This window comes from Netta rufina (genome assembly GCF_964035555.1).
Source record: "Netta rufina genome assembly, chromosome: 6".
Taxonomy (NCBI): Eukaryota; Metazoa; Chordata; class Aves; order Anseriformes; family Anatidae; genus Netta; species Netta rufina.
The window spans coordinates 14,640,127-14,656,829 of record NC_140129.1 but is presented as its reverse complement, the minus strand read 5'-3'; the positions used below and the strand labels follow the sequence as shown (position 1 = coordinate 14,656,829).

The following is a 16,703-nucleotide window of genomic DNA, read 5'->3' as shown; positions in this document are numbered from 1 at the left end:
CATTTACAAACCCCTCATTCACTTCTTTTGGACTGCGATGTCAGCCATTTGGTGATGGGATGAAAACCTGCTTCCCAAACTCAGGCAAATTACATTTTTAGCTTGTTCAGTACTCTCAGAGTTCTAGCTCCACCTCAGTTATCATGTTAGCCTGGATTTCCATCGCTGTGACAGCAAGCAGAGCCTGTCTGCCAGAGCACTGACAGACTCAACAGACTGAAGTCTGAATGAAAAATGGGGTAAGGATAGGAGTGAATGGTGCCTGAATGAACGCTGCAGCAGAACACCCTCTGGTAACACTCACGGTATAGAAGGACAGATGCTCCTCAGGAGAATAATGAAAAAATCCGTATGAGGGTATACTGGGGGGCATTTTCAGTTTCTTTTCCCAGATAAGTTTTACTGTGGTTTCTTCTAAGTGCACAACTGCTTGCTGAAAGCTATAATATCTTCTTCAGCTAACCTCATGAAAACTTTAGGAATAGGAAAAGATCATACATATGAAGTGACAAAGTCAAGTATCTAAGTGATTGGAAATGAACTGTTTAAATTAGAGCAAGAGCTGCAATTTGGATAAGGAAAGAAGCCATACTCTTGAGAACACAATGATGTTTTGTGCCCTTTTAAAATCCTAGAAAACAAAGAAATGCAGATGAGTCGGGAGCTATTTGAAAAGAAGAAGAAAAAAAAAAGGAAGAAAAATAAAAAAATAATAATAAGAAGAAATAAAGCCCTTCTATACTCCAAGGATCAAAAGGAAACCATTAGGCAAAACTAAAAGCAAGACTGAGGGACCGGAGGCTCTGGGGAGGGCAATACTGATACAGCTGTTCATCAGCACAAGGAGAACTGACACACCATGGCTTGGTCTCTAGGGCTACCTGCAGTGGATAATTTCTCAGTGGTCCTGCTTCCCTCTCCTCTATTCCACCAGTCCAGTCTCTGTTTGCAATTGGTGCTTTGGTCTGTCCTCACTGTGGGAGAGGCACATGAGGAGGGATAAGGGGTAGAACAGGTCCATGGCCACGCTGAAGGGAGCCCATGCTGATGCCTCTTGGTTTTTGTTAGCGGTATTCCTAGGGCAGAGTCTCTTCATACATAGCTGCAGAGACACTAAAATGTTTCCACAGTTAGGACTCCTCTGCTTATCCTTTTCCAATATATGCCAGTGCAATGAATGGCTCTAGCTGCTCTCCTCTTTTGTTGCTGCCCAATGCAATATATATTCTGCTAACCCTGTAACGAGCGGACAGCGTACTCCGTGCATTTTAAGTCTGTGTCCTAAATCCAGAAAGGATCTGACAGCCAGGGTGCAGAAGCACGCAGCAGGCATTATAAACATCGTGCAGTTACCTGAGCCAGAAGACATGACAGCAGCATTTTTCATCTCCAGGAGAGGGCAACTCAGCAAAAAGATAATGAATTTTCTAATTGTGTTGGGGGATTCTCCCTTCAGTTTAAGCTGGGACATTTCCACTGATAACTGCAGGTACACTCACAGAATTCAAATAAGGCATCAGGATATTTATCAAGAAACCACAAAGGTGGGCTAAGAGGGAATCTGACTTCTCTCTCTCTCTCTCTCTCAAAGCACAAGGGAATTTCAAAACTTTCAATATTGCAAGAAATTTACATCAATTACAAACCTTAAGAATCTTGTTAAAATTCCTAGACTGTAAATGGGTATACCAGGTAAGGCTGCTCCTAGATTACATAGATAATTTTAAATAAAACACAGCTTAAAAACCTCAGAGGCTAAGGGAAAAGGAAGAACAGTTCATCCTTTTTACAACAGCCCAGTTTTCTTTAAAGTCTTCCTGCTAAGCACCTCCCATTTTCTCTCAAATAAATCACAGATAGCTACAGGCATTGATAGTTGAATATTTCTACTTTGTTGGACAGAAGTAAATAGTTATTAGCCAGAGCTCTCCAGTTACAAAAGCCATTAATGCACTCTCACGATCCGGCTGTTTCAAAGGGAGAGATGACATCAGGTCTGCAGGGCAAAGAAGAGTGAGCATTTATCAGGTGAGGCCAAGAGAAAAACTTTAAATAGTAAGAGTTTAGTAAAAGCATCAGTTGAGCAGTGTGCTTTGCTGCATGCTGCCTCTATTTAGATGTCAATTGGACTACAGTCATACTCATTTATAACTCAGGATGTTTTTCCAGAAGGGAAGGTATAACAGATCAGCTCCTTCTTGCACTGTTTGGACTGCATTTAGATGGTAAGCTGATGTAGCACAATGCAAATGGACAAACCTAGATCACTGCTCTTAAAATATATTGGCATTCCTGGTGGCTGGGAAGGCAGGTAGGAGCGAGGCAGCAGGCCAAGGGAGGAAGGTTTCTGCTCCTGGGAGCGAGGAGAGCTGGGCTTCTTGAGCACACAGCTTCCCGAGGGGCCAGGTTTGGCCACCAGGAACTTGGAAACTGCCGTTCCCTTCTACCGTGGCGATGGGAACGGAGTGGTATGTATATGCTCTCGGTAAAGGAAGAGCACTGCACCTCTGGGGGATCCACTTCTCCCCCGGTAGGGGCAACCCTGCAAAGCCCCAGGCAGGAGCACACATCCTGCAGCACAGCGACTGCACTGCGCAGGGTGGGCTGCGCTGCTGGCAGGCGCTACTAGGTCTTGCAGAGGCACAGGGGAGAGTTCCTAAGGGTAAAGCCACCAAACGAGTGAACTTCCTGTTCGAACACTTCCATTGCAGTGGTTTCACTTGGCTGTGCATCATGTGCCGCGGAGGGAGGAGGAGAGAAGCTGTGTGAGCAAGCGAGGGTGCAGCCTGGCCCCACAGGGACGGGACGGCTGGTGGCGCGGGGCCCGGGGAGACCTGGAGTGCCTGCAGGGGGTGGGGACAAGGCCGCGGGCCCACCATCAGCACCATGCTCCTGGGGATCCTCGTGGTGCTCTGCTTCATCCCCGCTGCCGATGTAACAGGTAACAAAAGCAGGGCGCCGACCCTTTCCGCCAGTTTTCAACATTTGCACCATTGGAGGGGGGAGAAGGTCTAGCACGGCTCTGAGTCAATTTTGCAGAAATTGGTCTGTTTGGATGTACAGGGGGAGACAGAGCATGCTGCTAGGACTGCATATGGATCAGCTTGCTGTAAAAGAGCCTGATTTTTCTTCTTCCACAAGCATCCCTCCAGGACCCAAGAGCTTTCTTTTTCATCCGCCATCTCTTGAGATGCATTTGGAAACTGCATGTGTATTTACAGGGGGGTTATTTCACCTTCCCCCAGCCCGTACAGATTTTGCTCACACAAGTGCTTCGTGGCTTTTTAGCCTCTGCTGGGGGGATCTGGGCTGAGCTGGTGCCAGTGCCCCCCTTGGGGCAGCCTCTCGGCCACCTGCAAGCCTGCTGTGTGCAGCTCCATGGCCCAGCTCGGTGCCCACCTGCATCCCCCCAAAGCTAACACACAAAAGGAACAACAGCAGAGCAGCTTACGGAGCTCAAAGGTGGGAGCGTGGGAATTGCTGGGTTTCTGAGTTTTGCACTGTTTAGTAGTTTACTGGTACTAACGAGATACCCAGCTTCTTTCTGGAAATACCTGCAACACCACAAATGTCTATTTGTGATTTAGGAGCCTGGAGTCTTGGTGAATCTTTCTGAATCTTCAGTTGTTGTGGCTGAGGGTGTTTTGTCTGGGTGTTGTCTCTCACTTAAGCAGTATGTTCAGAGTTAACGTCTTTTCAAGGGATACATCAAAATGCAAAGCAAGGCGAGGGATGATGGTTTCTGTAAGGATAATCTTGAGACAGACAATTTTTCAAGTCACTGGTCTGTGAACTGTTGTTATTTGCTCTTCTCCAAATATCAGCGTTTTGTATTTGATGGAGAATTTACAGGTAAGAACAAAAATCTGACTTCCAGTACAAAAACTTTCACATATAGAACATCTTTAAAGAGTTGCTTTTCCTAATACAAGAGATACAATTGATCACATTTTGCCTAACTTGTGTTATTTTTCTGCAACGCTTTTCCTCAGTGAAGGCATTGTGATTTGCATGAAGCAATGGTATGTCTTTGAGAGATGATAGTCTTTGCCTTCCTTGTCCTTCTACCATGTTTATCGTTCTGTGCTTGCAATGTCATAATGATTTCCACAGACGGCCACTGGGTTGTCAGAGAAGACATTAATTCCAGAAGGGGATAAGTAGCAGCAATGGGTTAACAGTTTTAAAAACATTTCCATGAGGTGTGAACAACTTTTATGCAACTCTTTTAAATTGCAACAAAATAAAGCGTGTGGTTATCAGACACTGGGGTTATGCCGTGATTCTCTAGACATCTGCACACTTGCTTTACATTGAGAGCTTGAATTTCTCCAACAGCTTCACTGAGACTGTACAACTGCTTAAAGAGAAGCACACAAGTTAGCTTGCTTCTCAGGGCTCTCAGCTTTATTTCATATCTCTTTTCTACCTCTTCTTTTCATTTTGATCCTGAGATTAATGATCCTTACTGCATGGAAAACACTAAGGCAGGTCAAGACCCTACAGGACTTCCTCGAGCCACAAAATGTATTATAGGCCTCAGATACTTTGTTCTAGTGAAGACAAACAAATTTGTCCCATTCTGCTGCTGTTAGACTGCCAGGGAGTACAGCAAGTTGAGCTTGAATGGTAGAACTCTAAAGCTGGGAAGAGACGTGAACGATCAGATTGCTCATTCCCCTTTTGCAGTAACACCGATGTTTACACAGCTTGTCCCTCCCCATCCCCATCACCCCCTCTCTGTTGACTAAATAATTATGTTGCTGCAGTCTGCCAGAGAGGCAGGCAGAGCACGTTGGCTACCTGTGTGTTTTATGAAATAAAGTAATGTACGTGGGTTCCCACTGCAGTGGACCACAAACGATCTCATCTTTTCAGTACTTGCCTCACATTCTGGCTGGTGTTAAAAACAGACTCAGGGTGTAAAAGTTAACCTCGAACCCACCGAGGTTACCAGAATGCAGAAGAAGTACACGGTGTTTAGCTGTGATTAGGATGACATCAACAAATGCTGGTTTAAAAAAAAAAATCACAAATGGACAAGAAGAAATCCTGTGCTCCAACTGGGCTTGGTTACAGCAGGAATTACCTGTGCTTTGTGCAGCACTGTGCTTCCTGCAGTATTCGCCCCAAAGGAGGAAAGTTTAGCAAACCCCAAATTTATCACGGTTAGAAGGGGCAGATCCCTCCAGCTGCACGCTACACCCACTGCTGGGTCACCTGGAACCAAAGTATCAGACAAAGACTCTTGTACCTGGGGAAGCAGAGTAAAAAGGTAATTGAACAACAAAACAGCAGCAGCAAAAAAAATGGGATGGCTTGGTGTGTAACATAGCTGTGTATCTTTCCATTTGTGGATTAAGCAAGTTCCTTGCAGAATCCAGTGCCTATAGAAATCCCAACTTATCCCAGACTCCTTGCCTGGCAAATAGCTCCCTGGAATCAATTGGCATGGGAAAGAAAGGAGAGTAGAAAATATTTTTAGCAGAATGTTTTTTTTCCAATAGTTGATAATGATTCATGGAAACTTCTGGAAAAAAAAAATCAAAATAGTTAGTTTCCATACTCTGTCATCTTTATTTCACTTTCTTGGCAAAGAAAGAAAGAAAGAAACTTCAGTGAAGTTTTGCCTGCACCGGGGTCCATGATGAGGGAGTCTGTGTATTACAGATACGGATGGCCAACATTTTGTCATGATACAAAAAAACCTCACGTGTGATTATAAGATATGTCAAGCATGACAAATAACATACAAAAAAGCTCAACAGTGCACTGTTGCTTATACAACCTATGATCCCGAGAAAGCCCGCAGCATGCGCACTCTGATTTAAATGATTTTACTTCTCTAGACCTTACTGATTTTTGAAACTGTAGACAAAGATTTTTCGTAACTGACATTTTCTGGTTAAGGCCAAGACACAGATATTTATTACTATGCAGCATGACTGAACACAGCTTTGGAAATAGCAATCATGAACCTATTTAGGGGAAAACATATGCTATTGGAAACACATATGAGATGTTTCGGAGTTTCACCATTTTAACAAACCCAAAGAGACACGAGAAGAACTTCCTTTGTGAAGGCAAAAGCAACTTCAGCTCAAGTTTGCTCAGACTGGTCCAGATCCTACAAAGAATATACTCAAATCCTATTCAGAACAGAAATGAAAAAAGGGATGTTTTGCCTTACTTTCTCTTCACCGCAAAATTAGAACACATCTTGGCATGACTGATGCTCTTCGATTTGAAAAAAACGCGAGCCTGGAGGAGCAGGATGCCAGCAGGGCCTGTCTAACTTGCCTGTGGGGTAAGCCTGCCCTGCCCCAGCCCTGCTGGCATTGCAACCCAACCAATTCATGTGGTGCTCATTAGTTCCCATAAATGAAAAACAAAAGACCTCCCTCAACCAGTTCAGATTTGACATAGCAGAGCCACTTTCTGAAAGCAGATTCAGTTTAAGCTTGGCGTAAACAAATCACTTAGGCACAGTCTTTGTTTAATGCTCCGCAAGTAAGCTTTTTGCAACTGGTCAGCCACCTCAACATCATGAGGCTGGGTTATCATCACCCAGCCTGCACGGCAAGACTGGGCCAAAAGTCCAAGAAATAAGTTGAAGGAAATTATTTTCTTCACTGGCTGCATCTAAAATGTCCGGTTGACAATTAGCAAAATATCATGGCAGGGACAGAAATAGTTCAAAGCTGTAATGAAATAGTGGAGCTTGAGGCATGAAGCTATGTCCTGCTGTACATCAGGAATCCGGACTAGCTCACAGCAGCAAAAGGTGGGGGGAGGTCACTGGGCTCTGCAGAAGAGTGTAAACAGCACTTGAAGGTGGTCCCCCAGTGATGAGATTTTCGGTGTTCTTTGTCTTTCCTCTGGACATAGTGAAAATCTGCTCAGGCTAAGCAATAAACATCCACCTGTTTTTCTGTAAGTACTTGCACTGAAAAACAGGTGTTGGTAAGCACTTGCAGTGAAAAACAGGCAAGCATTTTTTCGGAGGTGTAGTGCTTCTGCAAGCGTCTCTTCCAGGATGCCTGTTTTGGTTGTAAGCTCTGAAACAAAAAAATCCCTTCTGAAGGTGTATTCGGTTCCTGTGACAGTCAGGGTTGTAGTGGTGGGCACTACTGGGGTGAAAATCAGAACGAGTGTCTCAAGTGAGATGTGCAGAATTCTGCTATGCTAAAAGCAGAACAACTCCGCTGGGGTCTTGCACATTCCCACCTGGGCCAAAGACCAGTTTTCTGGCCAAGAAAAATATGATCAAACACTTTGTCTAAAGGGGTGGAATGCAAACCTCACTCCTTGCTTAGAATGCCTTATAAGCCTATGTGAGAACCTTTGTCGGAAAGTGCTGATTCGATGAAACTGAAATGTTTTGCTGAAATGTCTTCATTTCGATGAAAATTCACCACAGGCAACACCTCCGATAGAAACCTGCCTTGTCTGCTGTTATTCGGCCTCCCTGTGCTGGGATTCCAAGACGTGTGGCTCTTTGTGCTGGAAAGCATGGAAATGCTCACTCTTCATCAAAATACAAAGTTTCATGGTGTTTGGGTTCCCTGCTAACATGAGATTTGTGAGCTGTGACGAGCTCTGCTCCAACCTCCTAGCTAGCTGTGCTGAACGGAGAGACACAAGGAGGATGGACTGCGAAATCTTTCTTTGCTAAAGACAAGGCACTAGAGCATTCCTTGTCTCATGTCTTTCTGCTCTCATGAGAAGAAAGGGCTGTAAACAAGGCTTTCCGTGAGAAAATGAACAACTTCAGCAGTTTCATGGGCTGGGCTGGTAACTGGAGAACCTGCTGGCCGTGGGTTGTTTTTACTGCCCACATCCTACCACTAGTCCTGGCAAAATCATGTATCTCTTCATGTTTACTTCACTCCCTGTTCCAGTCTTGTTCCCTTCGTGGCTTACAATTGGTATGCCAGGGTATACCTAGCAGAGGGTTTCTGGCTCAGCTTCTTAACTTCCTCATAGATCAGCAGTGGCTGATGAAAGAAATCTAGCACGAACTTCTCTCAAGCCTCTGGGGAGCTGGAGAGCAACAGCCTTACAGACCCTTTTACCAGCTTACAGCAAAGTTGAGCTGCTTGGAAGTTTTCAGATGCAAAGTGGTAGGAGAATGGGAGCTGGCAGGGAAATAGCAATTTATTAGGAAAATGTCTAGCAACCACAAAAATTAATAAGAATGGGAGCCAGAGCCTAGGATAATCAGATGGAGAAAGGTTTTCACTCCGAATTTGGAAGACCCACACTCAAGTCCATCTTCTGTTTTGATTCTGAGCAGGGGTTACACCTGAATCTCTCATGTCCCTGATACCCGTGACCACCATGTATGTTCACTGTCTTCACTCACAGCTCTCATAATGAAAGTTGAGCAAAGCGAGATAGTTTCAACATGAAAAAAGTGCCTTCATAACACCTGTGGATACACTGTGTGGTATTTGGAGCAGATGTTCTTTGGACCTGTGTAAATAATGTGTCAATTGTACTAACAGATCTGTTTTCTCTGCCTTTTGTCCTATGTCTGACTGAAAGCGGAGCACTAGACAGGATGACTTCAGTGGTCTGTTCCAGCCTAACATTTGTGCAGCTCCCAAGAAGCCCAGTCTCTCACCAAGCTTGAGGGAGGCAGGTGTAGGTCTCTCACCAAGCCAGAGCACAGAACTGAACTTGGGCCCCCTACACCCCAAAGGAGTGTCCTACTCAAGAGGCTGGGGTGGTCCCTCTTCCCGTGCCTGTGTGAGCACACTGCATGTAGCCATTTAGTCCTAAATATTGAACACATTGAAACACGTATATTCCGGGCATTCTGGATCTGGCCCCCATCCCACTCCATTTCCCTAACCAGCCTTTTCAAGTATCCTCATGTGGATGAAGCAGAATGAAGGTAAGTTTTGCAGCAGACTTTGGAGGAGACACAATTGCCATTCTCTCAACCACAGCAATTCTCAGTGATCCATCAAAGGTTACTGAGACCTCCTATGAATTGCACTTGCATGTGGTTATATACACACACAAAAGGGCTTTCCTTGCTTCTGGCAAGTTCCTAGCTTAAGAACCCAAACCTCCTTCCTCTTACAGGTCACAATTTGAGAAGTAAGGCCCCATTGGCACAGGATGAATTGTCTTGGAAGAAGCTGTCTCTCTGCACAGCCTATGCAGTGTTTCATTGTTCAGCTAATCATAGCACGGAGTTCTACATGTCAGAAAACATTTCCTGTTTATCTATCAGTCCAGTCAATCCAAATTGAATTATACCTTCATATGACATGCTTTTTTTGCAGGCCATTCAAGTGCTAAGTGCCAACAGTGTCAGATTAGTCAGATCCCAACTCCTCTGAGAGATTAAGAATCTGCTGCAGCTGCTAGCTAGTGAAATGAATTATTTAAAAATTAAAATGATAGCAGTTCATGCTTTTAGTGCTCTTTGTCCAAGGCCCAAACCCTTGAAACGGTTAAACAAATTCCACCTGCAAACTCTTCAAGACTGTCCTTGGATTACAAAGCAATTGTATCAATAATACTCTCTTACCTGACTACTTAAGTAAGCATTAAATTCATAGTATTTTGACTCTATAGTGTTCCCTGGGAATCTGCTTGCTAAGGAAAGGGTAAAAAGGTGGCCTTAAATACACACAAACAAACAAATAAAGAAACAAGGCAGCCTTTTGGGCCTTGATGCTCAATCTTTATCACATGAGCCACTTTCTGTCCTAGTGTCCTGACTCTAAAGAAAAACACCCTCGACCTCACATGCTCCCCTAGTGACTTTGTAGTTATTTATAAAGAGGGGGATTGCTGCAATAAGCTCCTGTGAGAAACTGCTTCTGCAGCTTGGTGGTTATGTGCTCCCCTGTAGGGAGCATCAGCAGAGGAGAGGAGACACGGAGAAGAGCTGCAGAGGAGGATGTGTGGTTCTGAAGCCTCATGGTGTACCTTGCAAACAAATGTTTTTCTCTCTTTCTGCCCTCCCTTCCAGAAAACAAGATTTTAGTGGCTCAGCATCCTCTGCTCATCGTAGCCAACAAAACGGCAAACCTAGTCTGCAACTACTCATACAATGGAACAGGGAAGGAATTTCGAGCTTCGCTGCACAAAGGAACAAACAGTGCAGTTGAAGTCTGCTTTATTTCATGGAACAAGACCAAATCTAGCAGTAATTCCAACAAAGAATTCAACTGCCAGGGGACATTTTATGAAGACAAAGTAATCTTCAATCTTTGGAACATGAATGCCAACCAAACTGACATCTACTTCTGCAAAATTGAGGCCATGTATCCACCTCCGTACGTCTACAATGAGAAGAGCAACGGGACCGTCATTCATGTGAAAGGTAAGCTGAGGGATCTCTGTAGGCCAGTATCCTCCCTATAGACACTCCTTATACGATGGCTTGAGGCAGTTTGTTCCCTTATAAAGAAAAAAAAAAATAGTTGGGTTGCCTCCTAAAATGACATTCCTGCTGCTGATATCTCAAGAAAGATGTCTTAAACAGGTGTATGATACGGTTAATATAAATGGCATGTTGGAACAAAGAACAAGTAAGTGGAGACGGAGGTTTTTGCTTTTAAGTGCTTAAAGTTCTTTTTGTTCTTTTCTTTAAAGAGACACCCGTCCAAACACAAGAGCCTCAGTCTGCAATTTCTTACTGGGTTATGGTGGCAGTGACGGGACTTCTTGCTTTCTACAGTATCCTAATAACTGCAGTCTTTATTAGCTACTGGGTAAGAAACCATTTTCCTTTGCTCTATATGCTCTTTGTTCTTAGTTCATCTCTCCGGCTATTCCTGCCTTATTTACCACAAGCTCACTGGTATCCCTCACTTCAGGATCGCAGCGCTTCTTTACCCCAGCTACACGTGCACACCTGTGCTGTGCCCCCAGACAGCTGGAACATCAGATGCTCAGGTGGGCAGTCAGCCTCTGTAGTAGAGTCCTAAAGCAAACAGTAATGCCATAACGTTTGCCATGCCCAGCACACCAGCCAAACTGGGACACGGTCTCCAGCTCCAGTCAGCTGTCCCTGTCGGGGAAATCTACCTCTCGAGCACTCCTGGCAAACTCCCTTAAGGCTAATCTGACAGAAGGTGCTCACCTACAGTAAAACAATCTTTAGGGAGCCCTCAGCTGGCTCAAGACCATCCGCACTGATGTGTCGTGCTTATCCAGCAATTCCTTCTCGTGCTCACTCTTTTTGGCAGCTTGACTGCAAGAGAACAGGGGCACAAGGGTCTCAATAGTGTATTTACCCTAAGAAAGCAGAGACAGCCTTGTGGCTCATATTCATATATTCACCAGTGTGCTCAGGTGGCCAAGAAGGCCAACGGCATCCTGGCTTGTATCAGGAACAGTGTGACCAGCAGGGCTAGGGAGGTGATCGTCCCCCTGTACTCGGCTCTGGTGAGGCCGCACCTCGAGTACTGTGTTCAGTTTTGGGCCCCTCGCTACAAGAAGGACATCGAGGTGCTTGAGCGGGTGCAGAGAAGGGCGACGAAGCTGGTGAGGGGCCTGGAGAACAAGTCCTACGAGGAGCGGCTGAGGGAGCTGGGCTTGTTCAGCCTGGAGAAGAGGAGGCTCAGGGGTGACCTTATCGCTCTCTATAGGTACCTCAAGGGAGGCTGTAGCGAGGTGGGGGTTGGTCTGTTCTCCCACGTGCCTGGTGACAGGACGAGGGGGAATGGGCTTAAGTTGAGCCAGGGGAGTTTTAGGTTAGATGTTAGGAAGAACTTCTTCACTGAAAGGGTTGTTAGACATTGGAATAGGCTGCCCAGGGAAGTGGTGGAGTCACCATCCCTGGAAGTCTTCAAAAGACCTTTAGATGTAGAGCTTAGGGATATGGTTTAGTGGAGGGCTGTTAGCGTTAGGGCAGAGGTTGGACTCGATGACCTTGAGGTCTCTTCCAACCTAGAAAATTCTGTGATTCTGTGATTCATTATTTTTGCTTTCTAATCTATCTGAACATTTGCCTGGCCCACATCACATTCAGTTCTGCCTGGTTCAACAAGCAGCCCTGTTGGAGTAAAGAGAGTGTGGGGTGTGAGGCAGGGGCAGCAGAATGCCACCTCCCAGGACAAGTCCTGGGATCCCAATTTCCCAGAGGTGATTTTACTCTTCTTACTCCATGTGGGAAAGACTTGAGCAACGACCGTGAAGAGTTCTGTTCCTTGCACTCCTCTCCCCTCTATCTTTGCCATTAAATAGCTTCTTATGGTTATGATGTAGCCTGTATAAAAAAGGTCCCAGGGTCCCTGACAGGCTAAATGCTGCACGTGCACAGAAAACCACTCTCAGTGCTAGCTGAAGCTTGAGCTCTGCTAGCTGTTTCACAAAAATACACTTGCTCAGTATATACATATTTCTAATGCAAAACAGTTGAACCAGACATTGTCAAAGCAAGCTGCAAAGGCAGGTTACGTGGTCCCTCTTTGTGCCTTATGTAGAGACTGAGAGGAGAGCCAAGAGGATTACAGCAAACAGCTGCTGGTGTTACCGTGCTGTGTGACGGTGGCTGATGAGATATTATAGCTTCAAATCCATCGTTCACAATCTGAACCATTTTCTCTCTGCTATTTTCTTTCGATACCCAATGGCTACGCGCTGTGCTACTAAGATGTCTGCTCCCAGCAAGAGTGACAAGGCTGCACTGTGATGCGTGCTGTTTGCTGCATCAGTTTGTACCTGCTGTTATCGCTGCTGGTGGTATTCTCCTGATAACGCACGCCGTGAGCGTGGATGTACTTGGAGTGCTGTTGAATGTAAATAAAGCTGCCTACATGACATTGTAGACGTTAAAATGAGGTTCTAAAAATGATACCTGACAGCCATAGCAAGCCTGTTTCACTCGAGTTCCTGAAAGCAGCTAAAGATTTGTCTAATTCCTCACAGTTCTGCCTGCCTTGGAGGAAAACTGCTTTTCTCTCCAGAAGCAGCCATACTTTATCCTAGAACAATCCAGCACTCACTCACGCTAGCAAAATGTATTTCTCTAATGAGAAATTACCTCTTCAATTTCAACAGATTTTTAATATATATTTTTTTTAATATTACGGAGATAAAGAAAGACAGATAAAACTTTTGTACCTAATGATTAAATGCACCATCTGCATTGCATAGCTTCAGCAGCATGTAATTTCCATTCAACACCTTGCATATATATAACATTAACATCAAAAAGCTTGAAGTGTCTCATAGCAATTAACTGCCTCACGCTGCAGGTAGAGCATAATTCAGCCATTAGATTTGCTAAGGCAGACCTCCTCCAATTCCACAGCATCACACATACACTGCAGCATATGTGTGTGTGTATGTATGTAGAAAGGAGATTTCAGTAAAAAGGAGATTGTAAAAATGTATAATCAGTCTTAAAGAAAAAGAATGGAAGCACTTTCCCCAGTCCCTGTAGGAAGGCCTTGAGCTATGCAAGAACACTAACCTTATGCACAGCCTGCAGGAGCCACAGGTGTAAATTCTGCTGTAGCCACAAACTTCCTCTATCATTACAGGCAAACCATTTCACCTGTCTTCTGCTACTCTTAGTTCTGAAAGAGATGCCTTCCCTGTCTCACAGGGGCCCTATAAGGCAGAAATTCAACATTGGAAATGAGATTTTTAGGGCCCGGATAAAACATTAACATGAGCTCTGGCTCTTTTTCCTCTTGAAACAGTGCTCAGCACCACGTATACATTACGTGTTCCTGCTGTAAATGGTAGGCAAGTCATGATATATATAGCCTAGGCTGATTTTTCCTGCTTATTCTGCTTCAGTTAAGCCAATTTCTTTTCCTTCCTAATAAATGAGGACAGCCTTCACTGCTCAGGCTGCATCGCTTCTGCTGAGTCATTCTGTAGCTGAGAAACGGTGGTGAGAGAAATCAGTTTGTCTCCTTGGTCTGCAGCATTCCTTCACCTGGAGAACTGACGCTCCGCATCCCTCAGCAGATGAGCTGTAGACTTGTAGTAGGGTTTGGCAAATTCCATGGATTATATTATGAGAACATGTGTTCTAATTCTTCTGTAAACGTATTTAAACCTGAGGCTTTCTTATGAATACACCTGCTTCCTTGAACCAGGACCCAGAGCCAGGACCATCAGCAGTTAATGTATCTGACAGTCAGATGAGACTATTTGTTAACTCAAAAAATGAAAAAATAAAATGTATCGCTCATGTTTCTCACATCTTATTAATGCTCAAAAGCTCTCTGCTCAAAGGATCCCTCTTCCCTTTCTTTTCTTCCCCTTTTTGAATGTTCACCCCAGGTGGGACAGGCTACTTGCAGAAATGGTTTCACACTTTTCTTGCCCCTTCTCCCACAGCAAAAGTCCAAGAAGAACAGGTACCACCAGAGTGACTACATGAACATGACTCCCCGGCACCCACCCTACCAGAAGAACAAGGGCTACCCATCCTATGCACCAACACGAGACTACACTGCGTATCGCTCCTGGCAGCCGTGAGAGCCACCAGCCGAGCCACCACCGTCCTCTTGTGCTTCTAGGCAGTCACTTGCTCCTGGACAGCGAAGGACAGCCTGTTTTTTTCTCATCATGTTTGTTATTAATGACCATGGATACCTACACCAAAGCAAGGATTGGCTAAACTTCAGTGTTATGCAAAAAGAAAAGGAAAGGGAAAAAAAAAAAAAAAGCAAACATAAAAATGGGGGAAAAGTAAAAAAGGATTGTTTTCCATGATGGCTGACAAGGAGATGCAACTTGTGTTGAGGGATGTCAGTGGGTAAGAGAGAAGGATGGCATCAGGTCTCGGAGCTGGTCTCCTCTTAACACTGGTGGTTTTGCCCAGCTGTTGGGGGAACCAGCACCAGAACATCTGACCTTTCCCAATAACTGCTCCCTTAGATTTAGCCTGTAATTTCTTTTCCTGAATGTCTAATCCTCAGAAACCATTGTTGCTGTTAAATATGGAAAAATGGGGAAAAAACAAGCTGTCTTCCCTCTAAGAGCAGGGCACAGTTTGAAAGTCAAGACACATGCTTGAAAGAGATGGAAAAGTCAGCCAGAAGGCACCAAATAATTAGGCTACAGTGCAAATGGGCCATCGGGACAAACCAGGACCAAAAGAAAATGACTCAACATTCAACATGTGAGTCCTTAGGTTGGACACTTTGTAAATGTTCATAAAGGCCATCTGAAGTCATAAGCAAGCAACTCCACAGAGCATGAAACCAACGCATCTGAAGAAAAAATCAAATGGGAGAGGAAGAAAGGTCTGCTGTCATCATGAAAAGCCCCGTTTGTTTGCCTACAGCAAGGGAACACAAAGCAACATGGGAAGCATTAGAAGATGTGGAAGTCAGATTTGGAGGAGATCTTTACCCTCATTTTTGAATTTTTGTTTCTATCCAAAAGGCATTCTGCTGAGTCCTCCTGAAAAATCATCACTTTTTCTGGTACCAAGGCTGTACCAGAGCTCTCTTGAAAATCAGCATCCACTAAGGAGTGACTAAAGATCACTTGAATTTTTTCCTAGTAAGCAACCAACGTTTTGGGTGCAAGAGGGTCCTCAGGTCCTACCATTGTGAACAGAGACTGCTCCAGGCACTTTGAACTTTGTGCTGACTGAAGGTTGCCTTTTTATCTAAAGATGTTCTTTAGGGATGCTCCGTGCTGGAGTGGAATGAAGTCTTCAACAAAAACCTGCTTCATACCTTTAATTAAGTATGTTTACATTAACAAGGCATCCTAAACTGTAATTGGGGTTGTCTTAGCGTAAGGTCCCTTTTCATACTGAGGAGATTAGATTTATTTTATAGAGACTACTGAGTAAACAAACAAAAAAATAAAAATAAATCCATACTCCCACTTTGAAATAAAATTGGGATTGTTCAAAATTTATTTTCCTTCAAATCAGGATGAGAAGATTCTTTTTCTTTTTGAGGGGACATGACAAAAACAGAGACACAGAAGTGTGGAAGTGTGGCAACAACCTGCTTTGACATCTTAACCCGAGTACAACTCTTGCTACTTCCAACTTGGAAGTTTTATTTGAATTTGTAGACCAGGCCCCAAACTATTCACTCTGGGTCCTACGCTTTACACTTTTCCACATACATTTTTGACTCTCTTCCTAAAATGCCCCTTACTGTGCCTTTGTACTACAGCCGTGACAGTGAGAAGCATGTGGAGGGGCTTAGGGAAAGGGGCCAGGCAGGTCCCTGCACGGTCCCAGCTGGGCCCTGCTTGCTGGCACTGACCATTGGGATGCTCCCACCCTGCTCCTCCCTCCTTGCCTGGCCCCGTCAGCATGCTGGCCTTGTGTCGGGGCCTCCAGCCACTCTTTGCACAGCATCAGTCTGGTCGACTCTGTCTCACCCAGCTCCACACCATCCACCAGCGTTGTCATTGTGTAATGCAACATTAACAAGTGCTTTGATCTCAATGTGGTGTGAAAAATCACATCTTCTAGTGCAAATGTGAGGTGAGATGGCAAATGTGTACTGAAAGCATAAAACAGGGTCAACTTCTTCACTTCAACTGCTTGTGTACATTTTTACGTGTAGATGCATCTGTTTCACATCTATATTCTTTATAGTTTTATTATACTTTTTGCAATCTCCTCTTAAAATTATTAAATAGATACAGTAAATTAAATCTTGAATAAATGCGTTGGGCCTGAGGCTAGTCAGGGGAAAGTATTACTTTCTAAAGCAAATGTTGGTATAATTTGTTTTCCT

At 44.5% G+C, this 16,703-nt stretch overlaps 1 protein-coding gene across 1 annotated transcript; it reads left to right on the top strand.

The window, feature by feature from the left end:
* Window positions 1–2,865: 2,865 nt before the first annotated feature.
* Window positions 2,866–14,466, top strand: CD28 (CD28 molecule; the record flags this gene model as incomplete). Its single annotated transcript, XM_084288795.1, has 4 exons — window positions 2,866–2,941; window positions 9,992–10,345; window positions 10,618–10,736; window positions 14,326–14,466. The coding sequence occupies exons 1-4, from the start codon at window positions 2,887–2,889 to the stop codon at window positions 14,464–14,466; spliced, it is 669 nt and encodes a 222-aa protein (XP_084144921.1). The 5' UTR covers window positions 2,866–2,886.
* Between the last annotated feature and the right edge of the window lie 2,237 nt (window positions 14,467–16,703).